We start from the raw sequence: 24,767 nt of genomic DNA on the forward strand, positions 1-24,767 counted from the left end.
TTCAATAACAGAAAAATCCTCTCCCTAATTCTAAAGAAAATAATTGAAAAGAAAATAGCATATTTGGAGGAAAATGCTAAAAAGAAAAAGGGACATGCCAGTATCTTTTTTTCTGCTCTATTTTGTTTTGGGATATGCTCTTTGAAGATACTTTGTGAAGTTTGGACCAAGTAAAGACTCGTTTCTATCCAAACTGCTTTAGATTAGATGGTCTCATGACAACCTTAACAGTTAGGGTCAGCACTAATTAGCCTTTGCTAAAAAGCAAAGTCCTCATTCTGAAAATACTGTCCAGGCCATGGGTGAAGGATTTAGAGAATGCTAAGGGACACTGAACTGAACTTGGAAGGTTATGCTATTTTGATTTTTTTTTTTTACCAGACTTATGATTTCATAGGTGTAAGGACCTCCAGATGAGAAACTTCTCCCAGTACACAGAGTTGCTTAGTGATGCTTAGAGAGGTCAAGTGATTTACCCATGGTCATAATAGCCAGGAAAAGTCAGAAGTGAGACTTAAACCCTGACCTTCCTAATTCAAAGGTCAGCTTTCTATATACTATACCACCTCACATTTAAAAATAAAGAAAATCAGTTCTTAAAAGTGATTACTGTGGCTTCAGTAGATGAGGAAAAAAAAACACATATAAAACCTCACAAGTCAATTAAGAAAAAAATACATGCGGGACATGTATACTGGATATTTTGTCCCAAACTGGTGCAGTAGACACAGCCCTGGAACTGAGTCAAGACCTAAGTTCAAATGTAGTCTCAGACGCTTACTAGCTGTGTGGCCCTGGGCAAATCATTTAACCTCTGTTTGCCTCAGCTTACTCAACTGTAAAATGGCAATAACAGCACCTCCCTCAAAGCGTTGCAAGGCCTAAATATGATATTTTCAAAGTCCTTAGCACAGTGCCTGGCTAGAAGTTGGTATATAAACAGAAGGTGGTATATAAATGCTTATTCCCTTCCCACTTCCCCTAAACACCAAAGCCCTCTTCAGGCCAAATGCCTAGGGATCTCAGGTTGGATATGTGATAGTCTTTTGCCAGTAGATCATCATGATATGAAATTTTGACTCCTTTTTTCAATAGGGCCTTGGAGGGTAAAGAAAGAAAGGCTTTCTAGAGTTCACAGGGAATGTGGGCCAAGAAGAGAAAAAGATGCTATGGTTAGAATCTGGCCAGTCTGCCCCTTCTGCCTGCAGAGGGCAGTCAAAAGACAGAAATGATGCCGCATTTACTGTTTGCTCTATAGAAATGAGGGAAACAGCAGCTGTTTCCCACTTCCTTTAATCAAAAACAAATTTCTTCTGTAAAGTGGATCCAAATTAGGAGTGTTTTCAGTTAAGCATGAAGATTAATTCCCTCCCCGCCAAGACACATCTTAAAACTTTTAAAAATACCAAGGAAAGTGGATACTCCTTGAGGCAGAGAGTAAACCATAACCTAAAAGGGAAATTTAATAAGAGCCTAGCACATAGCAGGCACTTAATGTGTACTGAATTTAACTGAATAGTACTATCACAGAGTGCTGTGGTTAGGTTTAAGACCTAAGCCACGTAGCTCATAGATTTTTAGTGCTAATTTAAAGAAAAGTCACTCTCCTTTTGGGCCTTATTACTTCATCTCTAAAATGAGATGAATTAGATGATCTCTAGGATCCTTTATATATCTGCCATTTTTTGAGTACGTTAGAAGTATTTTTTAACCCATTTCCTCATTTTAAAATCACAGTAGCTAAAGATTTTTATCACATTTGGAAAAAAAATACAAGACCTTATCAACTGAAAGAAAAAGTTGGCTTAATCATTTATATAGAGCTGACAGGTTTGATCACCCTAATGCATTTCTAAATAGAACCCTGTTTATTCCCAAGAACATAAGATAATTACTTAAAATAGTTTTGGGGGTTTTTGTGCTCAATATGAAGCAACCCCATGATAATGGCAGACAAGAAAGCTAATGCAATCTCAGGCTGCATTCAGACAAAGCAATCTGAACTACAGAGATAATAGTTCTGTGTTGGAAAGGCAAAGAGAGAAGACTTCTGGAATTCATAGGGATTTCAGGTGAGGAAAAGAATGAGATACTATGCCATGATCACCATGCCATAATCAGACCATACCTGGAGTATCATGTTCAATTCTGAGCACCACATTTTAGGTAGGGCATTGATAATCTGGAAAATGGCTAGACAAGGTTAACCAGGATGATGATGTGTCTGGAGTTCATATCATGCAAATATATGTTAAAAGAACCAGGGATATTCAGTCTGCAGAAGAATTGTTAATGCCTCAATGTCGATGTGGCAGGAAGTCTCCAGTGGAGTGCTTAGGGCTTTAAGCTTGCCCTGTGCTGTTTAACATTTTTATCAATCACTTGGATAAAAGCATAGGCAGTATACAGATGACAATGAATAAAAGGACAGCTAACAGGAGATAACAAAACTGACAAAAGGATCTTGACAAGCTAAAGCATTGAGGTGAATTCATAATATATGAATTTTAATAGGGACAAATTTTAAGTCTTAAACTTGGGCACAAAAAATCAACTTCACAAGTGCAAGATGGGAGAGTCCTATGTAGAGAGCAGTTGTTCTGAGAAAGATTTGTGAGCTCTAGTGGACTGCAAGCTCACTGTGAATGAGCAGCATGATGTAGATGCCAAAAAAGCTAATGTAACCTTCTGCTGTATCAAAGGCACATACCTCCCACAGGAATACGGGGGTGACAGTCTCCTGAACTGTACCATATCAGACCTCATCTAAAGGATTGGGGTCATTTCTGGGAACAGTTTAAGAAAGGGACTGTAGAGTCAAGATGGCTCTGTGAAAGGAAGGAATTACTGGAGCTCTCTCAAAAATTCTATCATATACATCTAAAAAAGCAAATCTAAGCTGATTTGAGAGAGAAGTCACTACTAGACTGAGAGGGGCAGGAGCACCAGGCACACAGAAGGACATCAGACCAAACCAACCGGGAACAGCAGAGGAATCCAGACAGCTCAGCTGTCTGGAAGATTGCTGGGTAAGCGAAACGCTGGAGCAGGAATAGGCCCAGGGCAGAAGTACCTGCTACGGCTGCAATCGAGCCCAAGGCCTCTCAGCCCAGGGCAGGAGTCTGTCAGAGCTAGGGCAGACACCAGCACAGAACCTGTGGCTGTGGAAGCAGCCAGCCTGGAGGCCTGCAACCCACAGTCTAAAGGTTTGAAACTTGCCTTCTTGAACTTCCAGAGCCAGGATGTCCAGGTAAAATGGCTCTCATCCCTCCTTTGAATAAACCCAGATAATACTCCCCTGTCAGAAACAGAGGAGCCAGAAGTGGGGCAAGAGTCCATTATCACCCCTACTATTCAATTTGGTACTAGAAATGTTAGCTGTAGCAATAAGAAAAGAAAACCAAATTACCAGTATCAAAAATAAAAAGGGCAAATTCACCTCCAATGAAGAGGAAATTAAAACAATAATTAGGAATCACTTTACCCAATTGTATGCCCATAAATGTGACAACCTTAGGGACACAGATGAATATTTACAAAAATATAAATTGCCCAGGTTAACAGAAGAAGTAAAATTCCTAAATAACCCCATCTCAGAAAAAGAAATTGAGCAAGCCATCAATGAACTCCCTAGGAAAAAAATCTCCAGGGCCAGATGGTTTTAAATGTGAATTCTATCAAACATTTAAAGAACAATTAATTCCTATACTTTATAGACTATTTGGGAAAATAGGTGAAGAAGGAGTCCTACCAAATCCTTTTTATGACACAAATATGGTACTAATGCCCAAACCAGGAAGTCAAAACAGAGAAACAAAATTATAGACCAATTTCCCTAATGAATATGGATGCAAAATTTTTAAATAAAATATTTGCAAAGATTGCAGCAACTTATCACTAGAATAATACACTACGACCAGGTAGGATTTATTCCAGGAATGCAAGGCTAGTTCAATATTAGGGAAACTATCAGCGTAACTGATCATATCAGTAACAAAACTAGCAGAAACCATATGATCATCTCAATAAATGCAGAAAAAGTCTTTGACAAAATACAATACTCATTTCTATTAAAAACACTAGAAAGCATGAGAATGGAGCCTTCATTAAAATTATAAATAGCATCTACCTAAAACCATCAGAAAGCATTATTTGTAATGGGGATAAGCTAGATGCATTCCCAATAAGATCAGGGGTGAAACAAGGATGTCCATTATCACCCCTACTATTCAATTTGGTACTAGAAACGTTAGCTGTAGCAATAAGAGAAGAAAAAGAAATTGAAGGAATTAGAATAGGCAAAGAAGAAACTAAATATCACTTCTTGCAGATGATATGATGATTTACTTAGAGAATCCTAGAGAATCAAGTAAAAAACTACTTGAAATAATAAACAACTTTAGCAAAGTTGCAGGATATAAAATAAACCCATGTAAATCCTCACCATTCCTACACATTACTAACATAGCCCAACAGCAAGAGATAGAGAAATTCCATTTAAAACTACTGTAAACACTATAAAATATTTGGGAGTCTACCTGCCAAGACAAACCCAAGGCCTACATGAACATAATTATGAAACACTTTTCACACAAAGTCAGATCTAAATAAATGGAAAAATATCAGTTGTTCATGGCTAGGCTGAGCTAATATAATAAAAATGACAATTTTACCTAAATTAATTTATTTATTCAGTTCCATACCAATTGAACTACCAAAAAATTATTTTACAGAGCTGGATAAAATAATAACAAAATTCATCTGGAACAACAAGAGGTCTAGGATATCTAGGGAATTAATGAAAAGAAATGCTATGGCAGATGGCCTAGCCATACCGGATATTAAACTGTACTATAAAGCAGCAGTCATCAAAACTACCTGGTACTGGCTAAGAAACAGAGTTGTGGATCAGTGGAATAGGATAGGTACACAAGATGCAGTAGTCAATGACTACTACAGTAAGCAATCTACTCTTTGATAAACCCAAAGAATGCAGCTTCTGGGCTAAGAATTCACTATTTCACAAAAACTGCTGGGAAAATTGGAAAATGGTAGGGCAGAAACTGGGCATAGGCCAATATCTTACATCATATACCAAAATTAAGTCAAAATGGGTTCATGATTTAGGAATAAAGGTTGACACTATAAGCAATTTGGGAGAGGAAGGAATAGTTTACTTATCAGATTTATAGGAAAGGAAAGAATTTATGACACAACAAACGACAGAGAGTGTTACAAAATGGATAATTTCAATTATATTAAATTGAAAAGTTTTTGTATAAAAAAAGCAAATGCAACGAAGAGTAGGAGGGAAGCAGAAAATTGGGAGAAAATCTTTACAACTAGTGTCTCTGGTAAAGGCCTCATCTCTAAAATATACAGGGAACTGAGCAAAATTTATAGGAATACAAGTCATTCTCCCAATTGAGAAATGGTCAAAGGATATGAACAGGCAGTTTTCAGAGGAAGAAATTAAAAATATCTATAGGCATGTGAAAAAATGCTCAAAATCACTACTGATTAGAGAAATGCAAATGAAAACAACTCTTAGGTACCATATCTCTCCTGTCAGATTGGCTAAAATGACAAAACAGGAAAATGATAAATGCTGGAGAGGATGTGGGAAATTTGGAATACTACTGCATTGCTGGTGGAGTTGTGAACTGATCCAGCCATTCTGGAGAGCAATTTGGAACTATGCCCAAAGGGCTATAAAAATGTACATGCCCTTAGACCCGGCGATACCACTTCTGGGGCCGTATCCCAAAGAGATCACACAAGTAGGAAAAGGGCTGTATGTACAAAAATAATTATAGCAACTCTTTATGTAGTAGCAAAGAATTGGAAATCAAGTGGATGTCCATCAGTTGTGGAATGGCTGAACAAGTTGTAGTATATGAATATAATGGAATGCTATTGTGCTGTGGGAGATGGGGAAGATATGAACTTCATAATAACCTGGAAAAATCTACACGACATAATGCTGAGTGAACAGAGCAGAACTAGGAGAACATTATACACAACCACAGACATATGGATTCTGCGATGATTAACCTTGATGGACTTTGCTCTTCTTAGCGGTGGAGGGTTTGGAGACAACTCCAAGGGACTCATGATGGAGAGAGCTGTACGACATCCAGAGAGAGGATTGTAGAGTCTGGATGCAGATTGAGGCAGAATATGTGCTCTCCTTTTTTTATTGTTTCTTCTTTCTCATGATTCATTCCATTGGTCATAATTCATATTTGCAACTTGACTATTATGTGAATGAGTTTGATGCAAGGTTATATGTACAGGATATGCTGGATTCCATACCGTCTGGGGGAGGATGGGGTAAAGGAAGGAAGAGAATCTAGAACTCATGTGGAGCTGAGTGTTGTAGACTAAAAATAAAAATCTTTAAAAAAAAAAAAAAGGCACTGTATAGATTGGAGTTTGCAGACGGCATCCAGGATGGTCAAGGGCCTTGAGTCTGGAGAAAGATTCATTTATTTGACTTGTTCCATTTGGCCTCATAGGTCAAACTTGGAACAATGGGAAAAGTTGCAGAGAGGCAAATTTAGGGTTAATGTTAGGAAAAATTTCGTAACAATTATAGCTATCCCAAAATGGAATGGCCTGCCTTGAAAAGTTGTGGGTTCTCTTTCCTTGGAGATCTTCAAGTAGATGCTATAAGATCACTTTTTTGGTATGTCATATTGGGGATTCCTTTTGTATATATGTTAAACTAGATAGTCTCTGAGACTCCTTTTTACTTTCAAATTCTGTTTTTGTGACTTAAAGGAGATATAAGAGATGTTGTCAAGCATGCATGAAGGGCTGTAATTTGGAAGAGAATTGAGTTTTTGGCCCAAATGGGTATATTTAGAAGCAGTAGAGGGAAACTGAGAAGACAAACTGTCATGCTAGATGTAAGTAAAAACTTCCTAACAATCAGTTATCCAAAAGTAGAAAGGGCTTTTCACTGGGAAGCTGGTGTGATCCCCTTCATTGGACATCTTCAGGAAAATACCAGATACAGTATTAGAAGGGGCATGGAAAGTCAAGCAAATATATTGTTAATGGAGCTCCTAATCAGTTCAATCATTCTGGACGGCAGTTTGTAATTATGCTATTAAAAAACAACTGGCTCAGAAGTACATATCTTTTGACTCAGAGAGGATTCTTATTGAGGTATGGGCTAGCCTAGACCTGTGGCCTCTGAGGTACCTTCCATCTCTGAGATTCTATAATGCTGTCCTTTACTTCTACTTTCTACATGTCACTTTATAAGCAGGCTGACTTTTCACAGTATGCCACTCATAAAATGTATGGTAATAGTCCCACATCAGAAAGAGGAACCCAAAGTAGAAAATTAGTGTTACTGTCACATATTAGTGACCTGAAACTAACAACCTCCCTGATGCTAGAGTTCTCCTTTATAAAGTGGGTACCATCTTTGTGCTATTATATCCCACAGGGTTGTTATGAAGACTAAATGGGATAATATATGTGAAAATAGTAACACTAAATATAAGGTAAGGTGCAGGTATATATAAATATGCATATATATATAAATATAAATATAAGGTAAGATGCAGCAATGTATTACATTAGTAAAGTGAAAACTTTGTTCTAGTATTACATTTTATACTTTTTACAACACTTTTATATCCATTACTATATAATACCTGCCCTATATAGAAGAGTATCATACCCATTTTATAGATGGGGAAAACAAGGCCCAGAGAAGTAGAACGATTTTTCCAAGTTATACCACTAGTTAGTGACTGAGCAGGGTCTCCTGACTCCCAGTCAACTGTGCTTTCTCCCACTCTATGTTGTAACACTGGCACTAAGAATCTGCATTACAGTAGCAAAGAAACAAGCACAGAAAAGAGGCAAAAACAACTGGGATCTTTTAAAGGCCTTATTTCATTGTTTGTATTCTTTCCAAAAAATGAGGAAGATGACAGTTGCTTTTCCCTACTTCAAAGGAATGTCCTGAGAATTATTCCTGGAATCATGTTGTGTTTTGGGTTTATTAGAAGAAAAAGACTACAGAATACAAGATTGTTCCTTTATTGACCAACAGCTTTTACTGAAGTCTGGATTTGGGGGTGAAGGAGGGTTGAAGAAGGTAATAGACATTTACTACATGCGAATGTTATTAGACTTAATTGCTTAGGAAGAGTTTTCAGTTAAGAGTTGAAAGGGGCTGAACACAAACAAGACATTTATTTTATTATCATTTCCTGTAACAGTGAATTAACTAGTCTTTTAAGATGATCCAAATGAGGTTTTAACTTTACCTGTGAGGTAGGGAACCATCTTGACAAAAAGCTAAATCTTCAGCCACTATCAAGGCAGTGGGTTCTTCTTCCCCTGCATAAATAGTATGCTGTTCTTCACCATGCCTTCAGTCTTGAAGTAAACTAGCAGTGGACTTAACTGCTTGCAGTCAATATAAACATCATCACCAGGATGCAGTCATCATTCTCTACAACTCAGACCCATAAAAAGCTTCCTGAGAAACAGAAATCCCTTTAGCATCTGCGGGCTTTTGCTACTATGCAAAAAGGGTATGCACAAGGAAGGGTATTTTTAGAGGTTATTTCTGAGTCCTGCTGTCAATGATCCAAAGGGACTGCCCTTAAGTTTTCCTAAGGCATGTGAACTACAACCTACCCTTATCTATAAACATATAATCCTAAAGAAGTATGAAATGGAATCAGTTGTACTAGAGTACCAAACATCAACATGAGTTCTTACCAGGTATGGGAAAGACAGGGAGGCTCAGAAGTCTCCAGAGAGATCTACAACTCCCATTTCCCTCTCTGCTCCGAGTTACACTTTGTACTGTAGTCACTTTGGGAAGTTCATCAAATAAAGGAAGCCCAGACTATAGCAACTTCCTTTCCACTCAGTAATTTGGTGGCTGTGACAGTGACAAGATTAAAGTACAAATTCCAGTATACACTACCCCAGAAGCATGTCTACTATAAAGAGCTAAAGTGCTTTCTTATTACACTTGAAATAATTTCTCTGACAGAACAGAGAGACAAGTGGAAATATTCTGTATACGGTATTAATACCACTACAGACACAGAAGTCATTTTTCTCTGCCAGATGTTGGGAAGAGTAATTATAGCAACACAGGATGAAATTCCAAAACCACTTCTGTCTTCCATTTCTTTGTCTTAGTTGTATGAAAGGTAGTTGATTAGCCTTGGAGGAATATTCAACTTGGCAATTTTTTCAAGTCCTCTGACGCCAGTCGCCTTCCTCAAGCTCACTCTGCAAAGCTGTGACAAGGTCAGAGGTGTCTCTGGGAAAAGTAGAAGACAAGGACATAACATGAATAAAGTTTAAGGAGCAACAAACACTGAGGTGACTGGACCCCTAAAGATTATAGATATCAAAATTCTAAAGCCTTATAGATGTATCTTTCAGAAAGTCTCGATTAGAAAGCATAAAGATCCCAACTGAATCAGCAAATAGTTATTGAATACCTACTATTTTCTGTGGAAGGTACAAAGATGAACAAGTACTCCCACCAGGCTTGTAAATAAATAACAGAGAGTTAAAGGAAAAAAGAACAGGAACTGGAATTTTACCCTGGGATGCATGTCATCCAGACCTATCAGTTAAGGCAGGATTAGTCTACGAATAATTAACTCATATTCTAGGACAGTGATCTCCAAAGTGGGAATTCACCAAGCAGCCACATAATCTGGGGAAGATTCTTCCCCAGGTTACCCAATCAGAGAGTTATCTTCAACACGACCCCACCATAGCTTTCGTCTTCTGTGACCCAAAATTCCACAACTCTGTTCTCTTCCCCATCTATAAAGTGCCAATCTCTCAATTTCTGCACTAGGTGTCAGCCCTTCTGGGTGGTTAGAACCTAAGTGTGACCAAGGCACCCCCCATAGGCACAATTTGAAAAATTCCCTTCCTCCTCCAGAAAACCCACATCTGGGAGGAGCAGAGGGAAGGGAAGAGAAGGGAATGAGCATCTCCCATCTCCAGGACACTTCATGACTAAAGGGGCATCCCTCAGCTGGCTCTCAGATACTCTGAGTAAAAGCTCTGTACCACTACTTCCTTTTGGGGAGGACTACTTTGAATTGCTCAGAATGAATAGGCAGGCACAGGATGCGATTTGCATTACAGATCTCAATTCTCTTTCCCAAAAGACCCTCCTCTCTTTCAAACTTCCCTATTTCTGCCAATGGCACCACCCAGTCACCTAGGTCGACAATCTCAGTGCCACCCTAAACTCAGTGTACTACATCTACAGTTATCCACCTCTGAAAAGGAAGGTAGTGAATTCTCATGTCTATATGCTTTGGGAAGTATAAAGACGATCATGTGCCCCCACCAGGCTTGTAAATAAATGGCAAGGAGTCAAGGACAACAGATGGGGAATAATTCAATGAACCTAGAGTGAGGAAGACCCGAGTGCAAATCTAACTTTATTTATTAGTAGTGTGACCCTGGGCAAATCACTTAATCTCAGTTGGCCTCAGTTTCCTCAACTATAAAATAAGGATAATAATAGCACCTAATTTTCAGGGTTGTTGTGAGGATAAAATGAGATAATATACATAAAGCTCTTTGCAAACCTTAAAATGCTACACAAATGATAGCTAACAGAGCAGCAGCAGTGGTAATCTCTCTTCCAGGGCAGTTTGGTCATTATAATTACATAGCATTTAGTTTCTATTTCATTATTGCTCTTTTAATTTATGTTGCTATAGTCATTGTGAATACTGTTTTTCTATTCTGTTTACTTCACTTTGCATTAGTTCATTTAAGTCTTCTCATGCTTCTCTGAATTCTTCATATTCATCATTTCTTATAAGAAAGTATATCGGTAATTAGGGTGAGACTTTTTTACTGTTTTCTCTCTTGAAGCACTTATGTAATCATGTGTAATATTAAATTTTACAGTTTTGGTATACATAGGACGTATCTTTCATCTCTGACCTCCCTGGGATATACCTACTACCTAGCTACAGGATGTCCGAATCAAAACTTGTGAGTATTTGAATCACTATCTTAGCATCCACCAACAGACTACTGCCATATTCTATTACATATATCAGTTTGCTGGGTATGGAATGAAACTTCAGAGTTGTTTTGAATTGCATTTTTTATTATTAGTAATTTACAGCAGTGTTTCATATGGTTGTTAATAGCATACAATTCTTTTGAAAACTGTTTGTTCAAATCCTTTGACTACTTAACAAGTGGGAAATGGCTCTTGGTGCTGTATACTTGTTTTAGTTTCCTAAATAGGTTGATATCAAACAAAAATGTTGTTTTACAATGAGGGAAAAAATAACTGCTTTTTGAAAGAAATTTGTTCTATGGAAAGCGTACTTTAAAAATAGATGTCTGGAAATGTTTCCATCATCATATGATTTTTGTTGCTGAAAACTATGCATGTCACCTATAAAAACTCGAATATCTGCATATTTTAAAAATCTGGGAACAATTTTCTAACTTCTTTAAATATATTTCAGAGTGTTTTTTTTTAACCCATTTGTTAAAAATATATAAATTCAGCACCTTCAGATTAGTTTGTAAGAATCATTGACATTAGGGGTAACAGAAATTTAGTAGCTGAATTTTAACAAAAACCTTGTATAATTAATAGATGGGGCTGAAAAATGAGTGTTAAAATTTAGTAAGTACAACCACCATATTTGGAATGAGGAAACTTTGGGAAAGATCTCTTTCAGTAATGACAGCAAATTAAAACCCAAGCATCGAAATAATGTGAACCTAAAACCATGCACATGTATATAATGTATAATTAAAAAAAATTAGATATATTGGGGTGGTACTCAAATGTTTTTCTTTACTGATGAAGTGGACAATCAAAAACATTGGAGACCACTGTGCTAGAGTATAAGACTAATGAGACTAAAGTTAAAGGATTAATCTCTTAGAGGACGGTTTGCTACGCTCTGTGTTTCAGATCAGATTGACCCTTTTTGACCTTGGACAATTATCTTGAAAAGGCAGACTATGGATGACAAGGCACTTCAGAGTGTATCAACACAAACCCTACGACCACAGCTTGAGAACTATGTACATATTATAGTCTTCTTGTGAATATATGGATTAACAGATTAGAATCTAAATTCCTTGCAAAAAGAAACTGTTTCATTCATAGTATTTGTATTCCCAATGCCTAGCACAGCACCTGGCACATAACAGGAACTAAATAAATACTTGTTAATTGATCAATTGTATAAAGAACAGAGTAGTATGACTGGTGAATGAATACTTAAACGTAGCTTCTTAGATAATTATTAAATGAAGGATTAGAAATTCTGGATGAGTAAACAGATCCAGGTCCTAGTTAGCAAAATGTATGGTAATACTCCCCCCAAAGAATCTAAAGCTGGACTTACTTTCATAATACTCAAAGCATTTAGCAGAGGCACTGCTGCTCCAAGTATAATCAGAAGGCTTCTTTCCTCGATTGTCCCGGGCATAGATGTTGCCTCCAAACTCAACTAGCATCTCAATCAGGTCTACATTCTTTACTTTGGCTGCATGATGAAGAGCCGTCTCATGCAATTTCGCTGCATTCACATTGGCTCCTGAAATACAAGAAGGATAAACAAAAGACAGGCACCAGAGGCATTATCACAGAGTTAAGAGGAGTACAATATGTCTACCTTTCTAAAATGCCCATCCCCTTTGACCTAGAGTTTGCACTGCTAGGCATATACTCCAAGGAGATAATTGGCAAAAAGAAAGTCCCATCTATACCAAAATATTTATAGCAGCATTTTTGTAATAGCAAAGAACTAGCCTATGTATTGGGGACTAACTAAACAAACTGTAATATATGAATGTAATGGAATATATTATTGTTCTATAAGAAAAGACAACCATGATGAATTTAGAGAGGCATGAAAAGACTTACATGAACTGATACAAAGTGAATCAAGCAGAGTCAGGAAAACAATGCGCACAGTGACAATAGTGTAAATGTAAAGAACAACTAAACAGCCCAAAGTGAAATCTGCACAATTGTAAAGAACAAGTTTGGCACCAAAGACAAGAAAAGACATCTCCCAGATCTACATGTGAGGAACACTGAACAAATGTCATTTTTTTCCTCTCAATACACTGATTCATTTTGCTGAATTTTTTTCTTCTCTTCCTCTTTTCATTTTTTGAAAAATTCTTTGTCATATGACTCCCCTTCCTGGGAAGAGGAAGGGGAGACATAAAGGGAAAAATCTAGGCAATGTGAAAACAAAAGATGTCAATAAAAATCCAATCTCACTGTCAATAAAAAGCCAATCTCTTTTGAGTGGCTGAAAATTTGAGTGGCTGATAAGCAGCATTGTAGAATTCTGGGATTTCATGAAATCAACACAATATCGCTTGCAAATCTAAAGACCTTGAAGACTTCCCCCCTCTACAGGGAATTCATTTTCCATCTGGAATCTTTGAAGGAAATTCTCCACAATGGTAAGTGCCTTTGATAAACATTGTGAATTCCCTTTATATCTGCAACAGATGGTCATTCATATATTTTTTTTTTGCTTAAATACCTTGAGAAATGAGGAATTCATTGCCTAGTTAATTCAATTTTAGGATAGCTCTTATCATTAATTAGGAAGATTTTTCTCATACTGAACTCAAATCTGCTTTTCTGAAACTTCTACCCGTTGGTCCTAGCTTTGCCCTCTGCAATCAAGCAGTAAACAAGCTGCATATGATCATGCAGATATTTAGGGAATAAACCCTGGTTACTACTACCTGGTTACTCTTTTATGTGAAGTCATATCTGTTGCTTTTCTAATTTGAGGACACCTAGAATCTTAACCTAAGGGGAGTCAGGTGAATAAATTAATGAGACAGAACTGAAAGAAAAGTTCACTGAAACTATGCAAAAAGGGTAGGAGGGATATTTTCTTAATCAGCCTCTATTCAACTCCTACCAAAAACTCAAAGCAAAGTTAAGTATTTATACCTAGTTGCAATTTTTCATGCAAAGAAAAGCCATGTAACCAGTAAATATTCAACTCTTATCTCTCCCTGCCCCTTTCCTTTGAAAAGAAAGGGCATGTGAGAACATTACAAAGTACAATTTATATATCAATTTGGTTCTCAGTCACTAGCACCAAAAAACCTTTTTGATTTAAAACCTTCAATTCTGTTTGCAGAGAGGGAGATAACTACAATTTGTACTATATTGTAAAATATAAATAGGCTCCATTAGTTAGTGAGAAATAGTTCCATCCCATATTGAGATTATAAAACAGCAAGAATTCTATTTATTCTAGTTAGGTCTGCTGATGGTGACCAACCAATATTATTTTCCCAAATTTTATTTTTTCATTCTGAACAAATACTAAATAAAAATGGACATTTCCAGATACAGAATAGGACTGAAAAAGAGAATTATAAATGAAAATTTGAATAGCTTTAATTATAGCTTTTGGTTTTATGTGCATATTAAATTCAACATGTAACTTTCAAAACTCTCCTGTATGTCTATGTTTCATTCTGGCCTTCCTTTTGTAGTCTCTGCATTTAAAAAAAAGTGCTTCAGTAAACTGCACCTCCCCCCCCATTTCATTAGAGGTCCATTTTTTCTTTGTAGAATTATACTCAGTTTTGCTATACAGGCAATTCTTAAAAGTCTTTCTCTTCTGCCATTTAGAAGAATATATTCCATTACCATTACCTGTGGCAGAGTATATTCCAAACTCTCCTTTCCGTTAACATGGCACCTGCCAAGTTTTGTGTGATTCTTACTGGCATATTGGTACTTTAACTCTTTATTTTTGGCTGTTTGTGATATTTTTTTCATTGATCTAGAAGCTCTAGATTTGGGCTATGATGTTACTGAGAGTCTTCAACAGTGGATTCTTATTTTTACTTTTCCCTCTATTTCTAACAGATCTGGGCATCTTTCATTTATGATTTCTCATATTAGGATATCAAGCCTTTTCTGCCCATGATTTTCAGGTAGTCTGATGTTTCTTAGATTGACCCTCATTAATGTTTCCCAAATCAGTTGTATTTGACAGCATTCAACTTATATTTTCTTCTGTTTTATATGTTGTTTTTTGTTGTAATATTCCTTACTGTCTCATGGAGTCACTGATTTTCTCTTTGGCTCATTCTAATTTTCTAGGGGTCAACTTCCTGGGGGAAATTTACCACCTTTTGTTGTAAGCCATTAAATCTCCTTGTCACTCTTTTCTCTCTAGGTTTTGTTTCTTTTAATATCCATTTCCTCCAGATACTGCTGTAGTCCTTGTAGCCAGAATATTCTTTTCTCTGAAGCACCATCTGGAGTAGTTGTGAAGTTAACTTTTCTTCAGGGTATGTTTCTTGAGCTTCTCTAAATCCCTAACATTTCTTTATTTTGTTTGGTGTTTTATTCTGTTCACTCATATTTCCAGTTTTATTTTTTGGCTTGGGGTTTTGTCCTTTGGTATGAGTTGTACAGGTGTTCAGGAAAGATTCAGGGCTGCTATCCACCTTTGGTGTCCACCTGCCACCCAACTCTCACCCGTGGCTCCAAGAAGCTGTAGCATGTACAGCAGCCACACCCTAGCAAACTGTTTCAACAGACAGGTTAAACTAGGTTGAGAATAACTGAGGGGCCTCAAACCTATCAGTGAATTTGGGGCAGGGGGTGTCTACCCTAAGCAAGCATGTGAAGACTTCCCCTGGAGGAATGAGTAGATGAGAACAATTTATTCCAATAGCCATGAAGGCAGTTGAAGCAAGCATTATGGAATGCTTAGTTTGATCAGACATCAAAGATGCCAAGGTCATCCACTGTATCTTAATGATTTTTATCTTGCCACTGAACTCCAATGACTGGAAGAGAGAGTGAAGCTGATGACTTTGTGCAACTCTACTTCACTCAAATCCAATTTATGCGCAAGTCAAAAGATATCACCCATACCATTTCACCATTTTTACTTACCTCAAAGTCCTGGGGCAATAGGCAAGTGACAAAGCAACAGGTGAGGATACACTGGAAGCTATAGTCACAGCCCTGCCCACAGGTGGGTCATCTTCTCATTGGACTGAAGCAGCAGTGGGATTCAGCAGTCCTTGAGTATCTGAGCAGCCATTTTAAAGGACCACATTGCTCACCTATTGGGCATGAGGTAGGGGGCTAGAAAAGGTGCCCTAAAAATTGTTTGCTTCACCCAACCCTAGCCTGCTTACCACTGCAGGTGGGGATCTCACCCTGGGTCAAAACACAAAAAAATGTACAAAAACTTTTGTGAAGATGATTCCACTTACCACTGATACATGGAATGTGTGCACACTTATGGACAACACAAAATCTGGTAGACCTGAAAGATGAACAGCTCTTGTTGCAAGAGAATTCAGCAGGTATCTCATCCAAATAGAAGCCCTGAATGTTTAAGGCTGGCAAATGAAGGCCAGTTTATTGAAGTCTGAGCTGAATACACATTTTTGTGGAATGGTAGCAGTGATGGGGAGCACCACAAAGTTGGTATAAGTTTCACAATTAAAACTAATCTAGTCAACTAATTTGTATGCCTCCCAAAAGGACTGAATGACAGGCTCAGGAAAATATGATTACCACTTGCAGAAAAGTGCCACACAACCATCATCAGTGTGTATGCTCCCAACATGACGAACCCTGATGGGGTCAAAGAAAAAATTTATGAAGACCTGGAAATCCTCATCGTCAGTGTGCCAAGAGAAGTTTGTAATTCTGGGTGACTTGAGAGGAATGGAGTTGGAAACAGCAACAGTAATATTTATTTACTACTAAAGATTTGTGTGTGTCTCATGACCTTCTCAGCATCAACACTGTCTTTCATTTACTAAACGCAACAAAACTCTATGGATACACCCTCACAGAAAACAATGGCATTTAATAGTCTATGTCACTATAAAGAGAAGAGACATACAAGATGTGAGAGTGACAAAAGTGATACATGGTGCAGAGTGCTGGACTGATCACAGATTTATCCTCTCCAAGATAAACATTTGCATTCAACGAAAGCAGTGGCCCCAACGTAAGACTTTTCACCAGAAGACTTACTGTCAACAGAATGCATCACTTATCTGTGGGTGAACAATTTGTTGCTAAATTTAGACGGAAAGCTGAGCCAACAGTGGAATACAAAAGAAATGAGCTTTCAGAGAGTTGGTGTACAGCACTGCATTTACTCATCTGGGCCAGAAAATCCGCAAACATCAAGACTGGTTTGACAAAAATGATGGAGAAATTTAAAAGCTGCTAAATGAAAAACGAGATCTTCACAAGGTTTACCGGAAGGATAGTTCATCTATCTCTGAGAAGTCAGCATTTAACTCCATTAAAACTAAAATGCAAGGAAAGCTTAGAGATGTAGGATTATTGGCTCAGCAAGATGGCAGATAAAATTCAGTTTTCTGCTGATAATAACAATCCAAAGTGTTTTGATGGAACCACATTAATTAGTGATAAAAACATGATCCTGGAGAGATGGGCTGAGCACCCGCATAGCCTTCTCAACAGACCATCATCAACCAATAATGAAATCACTAATTGTTCACTTCAAGTTCAGGTAAATCCCTCTCTAGCTGAACTTCCAACTGAAGAAAAAGTTTTGAATGCCATTCAGTCCTCTCATGTGGCAAAGTGCCTGGTGCTGATTCTATTCCGGTTGAAATTTACAAGGCAGGGGGTCCACTGCTCATACAAAGCTGACTGAACTCTTACTGGTTATATGGCAAGAGGAGGATATCCCATAGGAATTCAAGGATGCCTAAACTGTCCATCTCTATAAAGGAATGGGAAACAGGTTGTCTTGTGACAAACACAGGAAGGATTCTTGCCAGAGTTCTTAATAGGTTACTCCTTCACTTGGAAGATGGTCATCTACCCAAGAGCCAGTGAGACTTCAGAAAGGACCAAGGAACAACTGATATGGTGTTTGCTGCCCAACAACCAGAGGAGAAATGACCAGGAGCAGAAAAGAGGTCTATACCCAATATTAATCCATCTGACCAAGACTGATATTATCAGTCATGAGGGCTTATTAGAAAATCATGGCAAAATTTGGTTGCCTGACGAAGTTCATCGGTATTGTACACCAGTTCCATGATGGCATGGTTGCACATGGGTTCTGGATGATGGATGATGCTCTTGTGCATTCCCAGTCACCAATGGAGTGAAGGTCTGTGTGCTTGCTCTCATGCTTTTTAGTATGATGTTTTCAGCAATCTTGTCGGATGCCTTCAACGAAGATGAAAATGGCATCAAGGTAAGCTACTACACTAACAGTAAATTATTTAATTTGAAAAGGCTACAAGCCAAGACTAAAGTAGAGGAAGAGCTAGTGCTCGACTATTTGTTTGCAGATGATTATGCGCTCAATGCAGCCTCTGAGGCTATGATGCAACAGAGTATGGATCAATTTTATGCTGCTTTTGCTAATCTTGGCCTGACAGTTAACACCAAGAAAACAGAGGTTCTCCACCAACCAGTACCACACCATCCACATGTGGAACCATATGTTACAGCAAATGGAAAAATTTTGAATGCTGTGGATAAATTCACTCACCTTGGCAGTAAACTTTCCAGGGACATACATACAAAGATGGTGAGGCTGACACATGAATTGCCAGAGCTAGCTCAGTATTTGGGAGGCTTTAAAGGAAAGTATGGGAGAGAAGAGCTGCCTCCCAAACTGAAGGCATACAGAGCCATTGTGCTCACTGTTGTATGCCTGCGAAACCTGGACAACATACCAGTGCCATGCCAGGGAAACTGAATCTCTTCCATTTGAGTTGTCTTGGGAAGATTCTGAAGATTGTCTGACAAGATAAAGTACTGGACACTGAGGTCCCTTCTTGAGCTAAACTGCCAAGCATTCAAACTCTACCACAGAGAGCACAACTCTGATGGGCTGACCAAACATAGTTTGCCTTAAAAGACTATTTTAAGGAGAATTCACAAGGCGTTCAGTGATACAAGGGCTCTCTCAAGGTTTCTCTGAAGAACTCTGGAATCAATTGTGAGAGACATGCATGGCATACTCACATCAAAGAAGGCACTGTGCTCTATGAATGAAACAAAACTATAGTAGCTCGAAAGAAAAGCAATGTGCAAATTTAGAGACATCTCCATTCTAAATGTTCATATGGACTATTTATGCCTGACCTGTGGTAGCACCAAGCTCATACTGGTCCAATCAGCCACAGTCAGACACACTGTACTTTGACCCTGACATAGTGACATTAATTTGATCCTCTTCAAGCATGAAGAACCACCATCATGCTGTGGTGGCTCAAGCAAAGGCTGATGAGGCCTACACTAGACATTGATATGGCCCTCTCCCCTACTGTGACCAAAGCAGGGCTACTTGAGCACTAACCCTTTCTCTTGCTATGGATCTGAGCCCATCTGTACACTGTACGTTTTAGCCACCCTGGTTTTTCTTCATTCAGAGCTTCTGTATGGCAGTTTTTATACATTCCTGAACTGGATGAAGGAGTGTAGTAGCTGTTTTTCTTTTGTTTTCTTTATTATTATTTCTTCTAGTTACTTTTTAGAGATTTATTGGGAGATCTGGGCCCTTTTAGCTCCTAATACACCACCTTTTTGCTGTTGTTCAGTCGTGTCCAACTTTTTGTAACCTCATTTGAGCTTTTTATGGCAAAGATGCCAGAGTATCATTTCCCTCTCCAGCTTATTTTACAGATGAGGAACTGAGGCAAACAGGGTTAAGTGACTTGTCCAGGGTCACAAAGCTAGTAAGTGCCTGAAGCCAGATTTGAACTTACAAAGATGAGTCTTCCTCACTTCAGGCCTGGTTCTCTATCCACTGCATCACCTGGCTGCCCCCAACACACCATGAGAATCACACAACTCTCAGCAGACATGAAGTAATAACCCTAAAAGCTCTGTTGTTTTCAAAGAGTCATATTCTCCTGTCACTTAATACCATAGCTCTGTGGAAGCTCTTTCTGAAATTTATCTAGGGTGTATGCTTTGTTTTGATCTGCACCATGCTTAGAAGTGAAAAGTAAGTTAGGAATCCCTCCCTTCACCTTATTCACGAAATGAAAGAAGATTCGATTTCAAAAGCTTAACAGAATTGATATTTCCCCATGTTTACATAAATAGATAATTAAGTAATTTTACTTCAGTAGCTACTTTTAAAAAAATAACTAATACGAATATTTCTTATAAGAGTTGAAAGAAACATACTAAAGCAAAACAGGAGCACAAATAGAAAAGCTCTCAACAACTGAAAATCCACCTTGTTTGAAAGACTGGTAAGGTAAGAAACGTTATATTTTCTATTTCTTGACAGTTCCATTTGACTGACTCCAAGACACAACCAAAATTATTAAGCTGAGATAAAACATGGAAGCCTTTTCCTAGAAAGAATGATTTTAGATATTATGGAAAGTTAATGAGGGAAATCTCTTGGTAGGTTAAACTCTGACCATGCTATAAAAACCATGATATATACAAATCTCCTCAACTTTCTATTTTTTCCTGGTTTTCTACATTGGGAAACTGCACATCCTGAACCTTTTTAGGATATCTGATAATCTTATGAATTAACTGAATACAATTTCTAAGAGTCTTGAAGCTGTGCCTTCTTCACTGTGATTCACATCCCTAGATTTGATTTGTCTGTCTCATGCTAAAGCCTTCTCTCTACCCAACTTAGGAATCAGCCCCAGTGGGCAAGGGTTATGTTCAGGCCCCATGTGTCATGTGTCAAACAATACTGCATTGGTTAAGAACCACTTACCTGCATTAAGCAGCACTTTCACACAATCCAGATGCTCCCTTGCACAAGCAACATGCAATGGGGTACCAAAATGGCAGTCATGGGCTTCTAGATTAGCCCCGACATCAATGAGAAGCCGCACACATTCAGAACTTCCTTTAAATAAATTAAAAAGGAAGCGTGAAAGTTAATAAATGTAGATTACTCTCTTTATTGTAAAATAGTAACTACGACTGAAAGTGGACCCCAAGTTCTGGTTAAAAAGACAAAACCACAACTCTGTCCTAACCTTATAAGTAGTTTACATTTACCATGTGACTCTAAGGAAACAATTAATAGTTACTAGACCAAAGGCAGAGGACAGACTATTCAGTCATGCAGATATAACAGCTAGAGTAGAGAAACTATACAGAGAATTTCCTGTCTAGTTGGGAATAGGTAGACAATTCCTATTCCATTACTCCTAAAGGAGTCCTGACTGGGAAATGCTCACTATCCCTTACCCCACTGTCTCCCTCTCACCTTAGGAAACATTGTAGAAACTAGTAGTCCTGCAGTTATTCTAGTACTTGGCAACCCTCAGATCATGTGGATGAACCTTCTACCAATCTTCCACTAATATTATATTGGCTCTCTTTTCCTCTTTTTTGTTTCCTTCACTGGTTCTTTTTCCTCTACTGTCCTAAATGAGTCTGTTCCAACATTCAGTCATAGACCCTCTCTTCTCTCTATATACCCTCAGTTTCAGAGACTTCTTCCATTGTCTTGTTTTTAACTACTAGGATAATTCCTGAACTTTCTCTTTAGCCCTGACTTTTCTTCCAGGTTTCAGCTCTACATCTCTAAAAGCCTGATGGACTTCTCTACCTTGATGTCTTGTCGTTATCATTCAGCAAACATATTACATGCTTTCTATATGCAAGGTACTATGTGAGTTATTGGAGATGCAAAACTAAATACATATAACATGGTACCTTCCCTCAAGACGCTAACAATCTACAGTAGAAAATATGGCACACACACAAGGAACTATAATGCAAAATAAGATATAAATATATAAAAGGTATGCATTAAAAAGTACACAAAAGTATGCCATGAGAATTTATCAGGCAAAGATCAGTTCCTACTACAAAAGGTTAGGAAAGGCTTCATGGAAGAGTCAGCATCTGGGATGGACTTTGACACATGGGTAAGATTTCAAGAGGTAGAGATATTAAGGTTAGTGTGGAAAAGATAATGTTCCAGGAATGGGGAATAGCATAAGCAAAGACAGCCAGATAGGAAAGCATGGGATGTGTATTCCAGTTGTCTGGAGTATAAGAGTACTATGAAATAAAGAAAAGGAAACTGGAGTCAGATTATGGAGAGCCTTCAATGTTAACCTAATGAGTTTAGACTTTTTGGTTGACAATAGGAAAGGTTTTTGAGCAGTGGGGCAATAAGACAGTGAATCTGATAAGGGAGCTATTGCAAAACCTTCAGAAACAGGTGAAGACTGCCTACTAGGACAGAGCCAGTAAGAATGGCAAGGGGGTAGGGGGAGAAGGGATGCTAGCAATACAAACGCAACACAGTCAACAAGAGGGAAAAGGCAAAAATGACTTTAAAGTTAAGAGAATGGGTGACTAGAAAAATGGTGATACTGCTGACAGAAATATGGAAGCCAAGAAAAGGAAGAATTTTCAGAGAATGGACAACAATTTCAGGGTTAGGCATCTTGAGCTTAAGATGCCAGCAGGACGTGCAAGGAGAGGTCTAGTAGATAGCTGAAATGTGAATCTGGATCAAAGAAGAGATCAAGAATAGAGATAAATACTTAGGAATCATCTGAATAGAAGTGAATGTTAAGGCCAAGGGAGTGGATTAAATCATCAAATGAAGGAATATAGAGAATATATGAGAAGCGGCCAAAAACGCAACCTGGAAAATGGAGATAGAACAATTAAGAGCAGACAATTTAGAAAGATAAAGGAAGGTAGTAAGAGAATCAGGAGGGTGAAATGTCACAAAAGTTAAAAGAGAAAAAATAACCCAGAAAGACTGTGGTAAATAATATCAAAAGCTGCAGAGTTCAGAGAGAATGGGCCATCAGAAACTGGGAGGTTCACAGATCAGATCATTGATTTAGAGATGAAAGGGACTTCATCTATTTGAACCCCTTCATGTTTTTTAAAGATGAAGGAATTAGGGTCCACAGAGGTTATATAAGTTGCTCAAGGTCAGGTAATAACTAGTAGAACAGAGATTTTAACCCAGAGCCTTTGAATCCAAATCCAATATGCTAACACTGGTGACTTTTGAGATAGCAGATTTAATAGAAAACTCAACATATCTAAAACTGTACATCTCTTCCTTCACAAATCAGAATTTATGTTCCTTTGTAATCTGATTTCCAGCTACCTTTCCACCTTATCTTCCACTATTTTCTTAACAAGTATCCCTCTATTCCATCAAGACTGACTTATTCACTGCCACGAACATTTTACGCACATCTCTACCTCTGTGTCTTTGTCCACTGTATTACAAAAACTTAGTGCTGGAAGGAACCTCAAAGATCAGCGAGTTGAACCACCTCATTGTTTTACAGATGAAGAAACTGAAGGGTGCAGAGGTTAAATGATTTGCCCAAAGTCACAGAGTTAGCAGAGGTCAAAACCAGGTCCTCTGATTCCAAACCTAATGTTCTTCCCACTATTCCATTCCTCCATCTGGAATTCTCTCTACCTACCTAAATCTGACCCATTCTTCAAGGTCATTCTTTCTTCTTTTCTATGAAGCTTTTACCAACCATCCCAGACCATAGGGAGTAATCTCTCCCTTTTGCTGTTTGTCCCTCTTATTTGGCACTTACATCCAGCCTGGTATTCTGCCCTGTATCATTTTATGTGCCTATGTCTTTTCTTTCCTAACTAAACTATACTCTCTTTGAAGGCAGGGATCTTACCTTATGTGACTTTGCTCCTAGCAACAGTAAGTGAATGATAAATGTTTGCTGACTGATCCCTATTACCTGCCAAACACTTTGAACTCAAGCTAAAAAACATTATAATACAAAAATACCTCTCCTGCAGATCAAAAGTATCTTTTTTTGGAGACAATGTCTACAATTCAATCATGTATTTCTGTCCTTATGAGATAGAGACTATGATTATAAAATCATAGGTTAGGGGAGGGAAGCTAAGGACAGAAACAGATCTCAAGACCCTTTTCCCTTACACTAAGTCTAATCTGCTTCCCCGAAACTTCTACACATTGCACCTGATTTTTTCCTCTGAACAAGTCTAATTCCACGTGACAGTATTTGAGGACAACCATATCCCCAGTTCCTTCAAATCAGTTTTATATAGCTTAGCCTTAAGGCCCTTCCCCATTTTGCATTCCAGATCCTAAAATGTGTTGCCTCAAACTTAATACTCCAGATGTGGTCTGGATATTTTGGTTTTTTTCTTTAATTGCAATTTATTAACATTAACTTTTCTTACTGCTATGTTGAACCATTGACTTATACTGAAACTACAGTCAACTAAATGCCAGACATTTTCTTTATGCTCTCTAGGCATGCATGTCTTATACTTTTGAAGTTAATTTTTGGAATCAAAATGTAGGACTTCACACTTATCTCTATTAAAATTTCATCCTACTTGCCTAGGCCTGTGATTTTACCTTCTTTGAAATATTTTTGAATGCTGATTTTTTAATTCAACATTAGTTGTCATTCTAAACTTCTGGTCACCTAAAGTTTGATAAACATTCTATCTATGCCTTCATCTGAGTAATTTTAAACATTTTTGACTACCACACATGCAAGGACAGATTCCTGAGGCAAGACATTAGAGATCTCCCTTCAAGCTGATCTTGTATCACTAATGACTACTCAGTGGGTCCAATCATTTAACCCATTTCCAACCCATCTAATCCTACTATATTAGTAAGTACCACATCTTACCTAGCATGAGCAACTTTATTAAATATTTTGCTTTCATCTTAATCTCAGCCAGAAAAATGAAACTTTAT

At 37.9% G+C, this 24,767-nt stretch overlaps 1 protein-coding gene across 3 annotated transcripts in view; it reads right to left on the reverse strand.

Annotated features, from left to right (window-relative positions):
* Window positions 1–24,767, reverse strand: part of ASB13 (ankyrin repeat and SOCS box containing 13) — a 58,767-nt gene that overhangs the window by 11,549 nt on the left and 22,451 nt on the right. For 2 of the 3 annotated variants that reach the window (XM_036759502.1, XM_036759504.1), the window contains 3 exons: window positions 20,775–20,909; window positions 12,408–12,599; window positions 8,046–9,307 (listed from right to left, as the gene is read on the reverse strand). In XM_036759502.1, the coding sequence (XP_036615397.1) occupies window positions 9,180–9,307; window positions 12,408–12,599; window positions 20,775–20,909 (455 nt within the window). In that variant the 3' untranslated portion in view covers window positions 8,046–9,179. Of the gene's footprint in view, window positions 1–8,045; window positions 9,308–12,407; window positions 12,600–20,774; window positions 20,910–24,767 lie in introns of those variants that run through there. The other variant, XR_005010461.1, reaches the window with a different exon arrangement.

The sequence above is a fragment of the Trichosurus vulpecula genome, chromosome 5 (assembly GCF_011100635.1).
Source record: "Trichosurus vulpecula isolate mTriVul1 chromosome 5, mTriVul1.pri, whole genome shotgun sequence".
Classification (NCBI taxonomy): Eukaryota; Metazoa; Chordata; class Mammalia; order Diprotodontia; family Phalangeridae; genus Trichosurus; species Trichosurus vulpecula.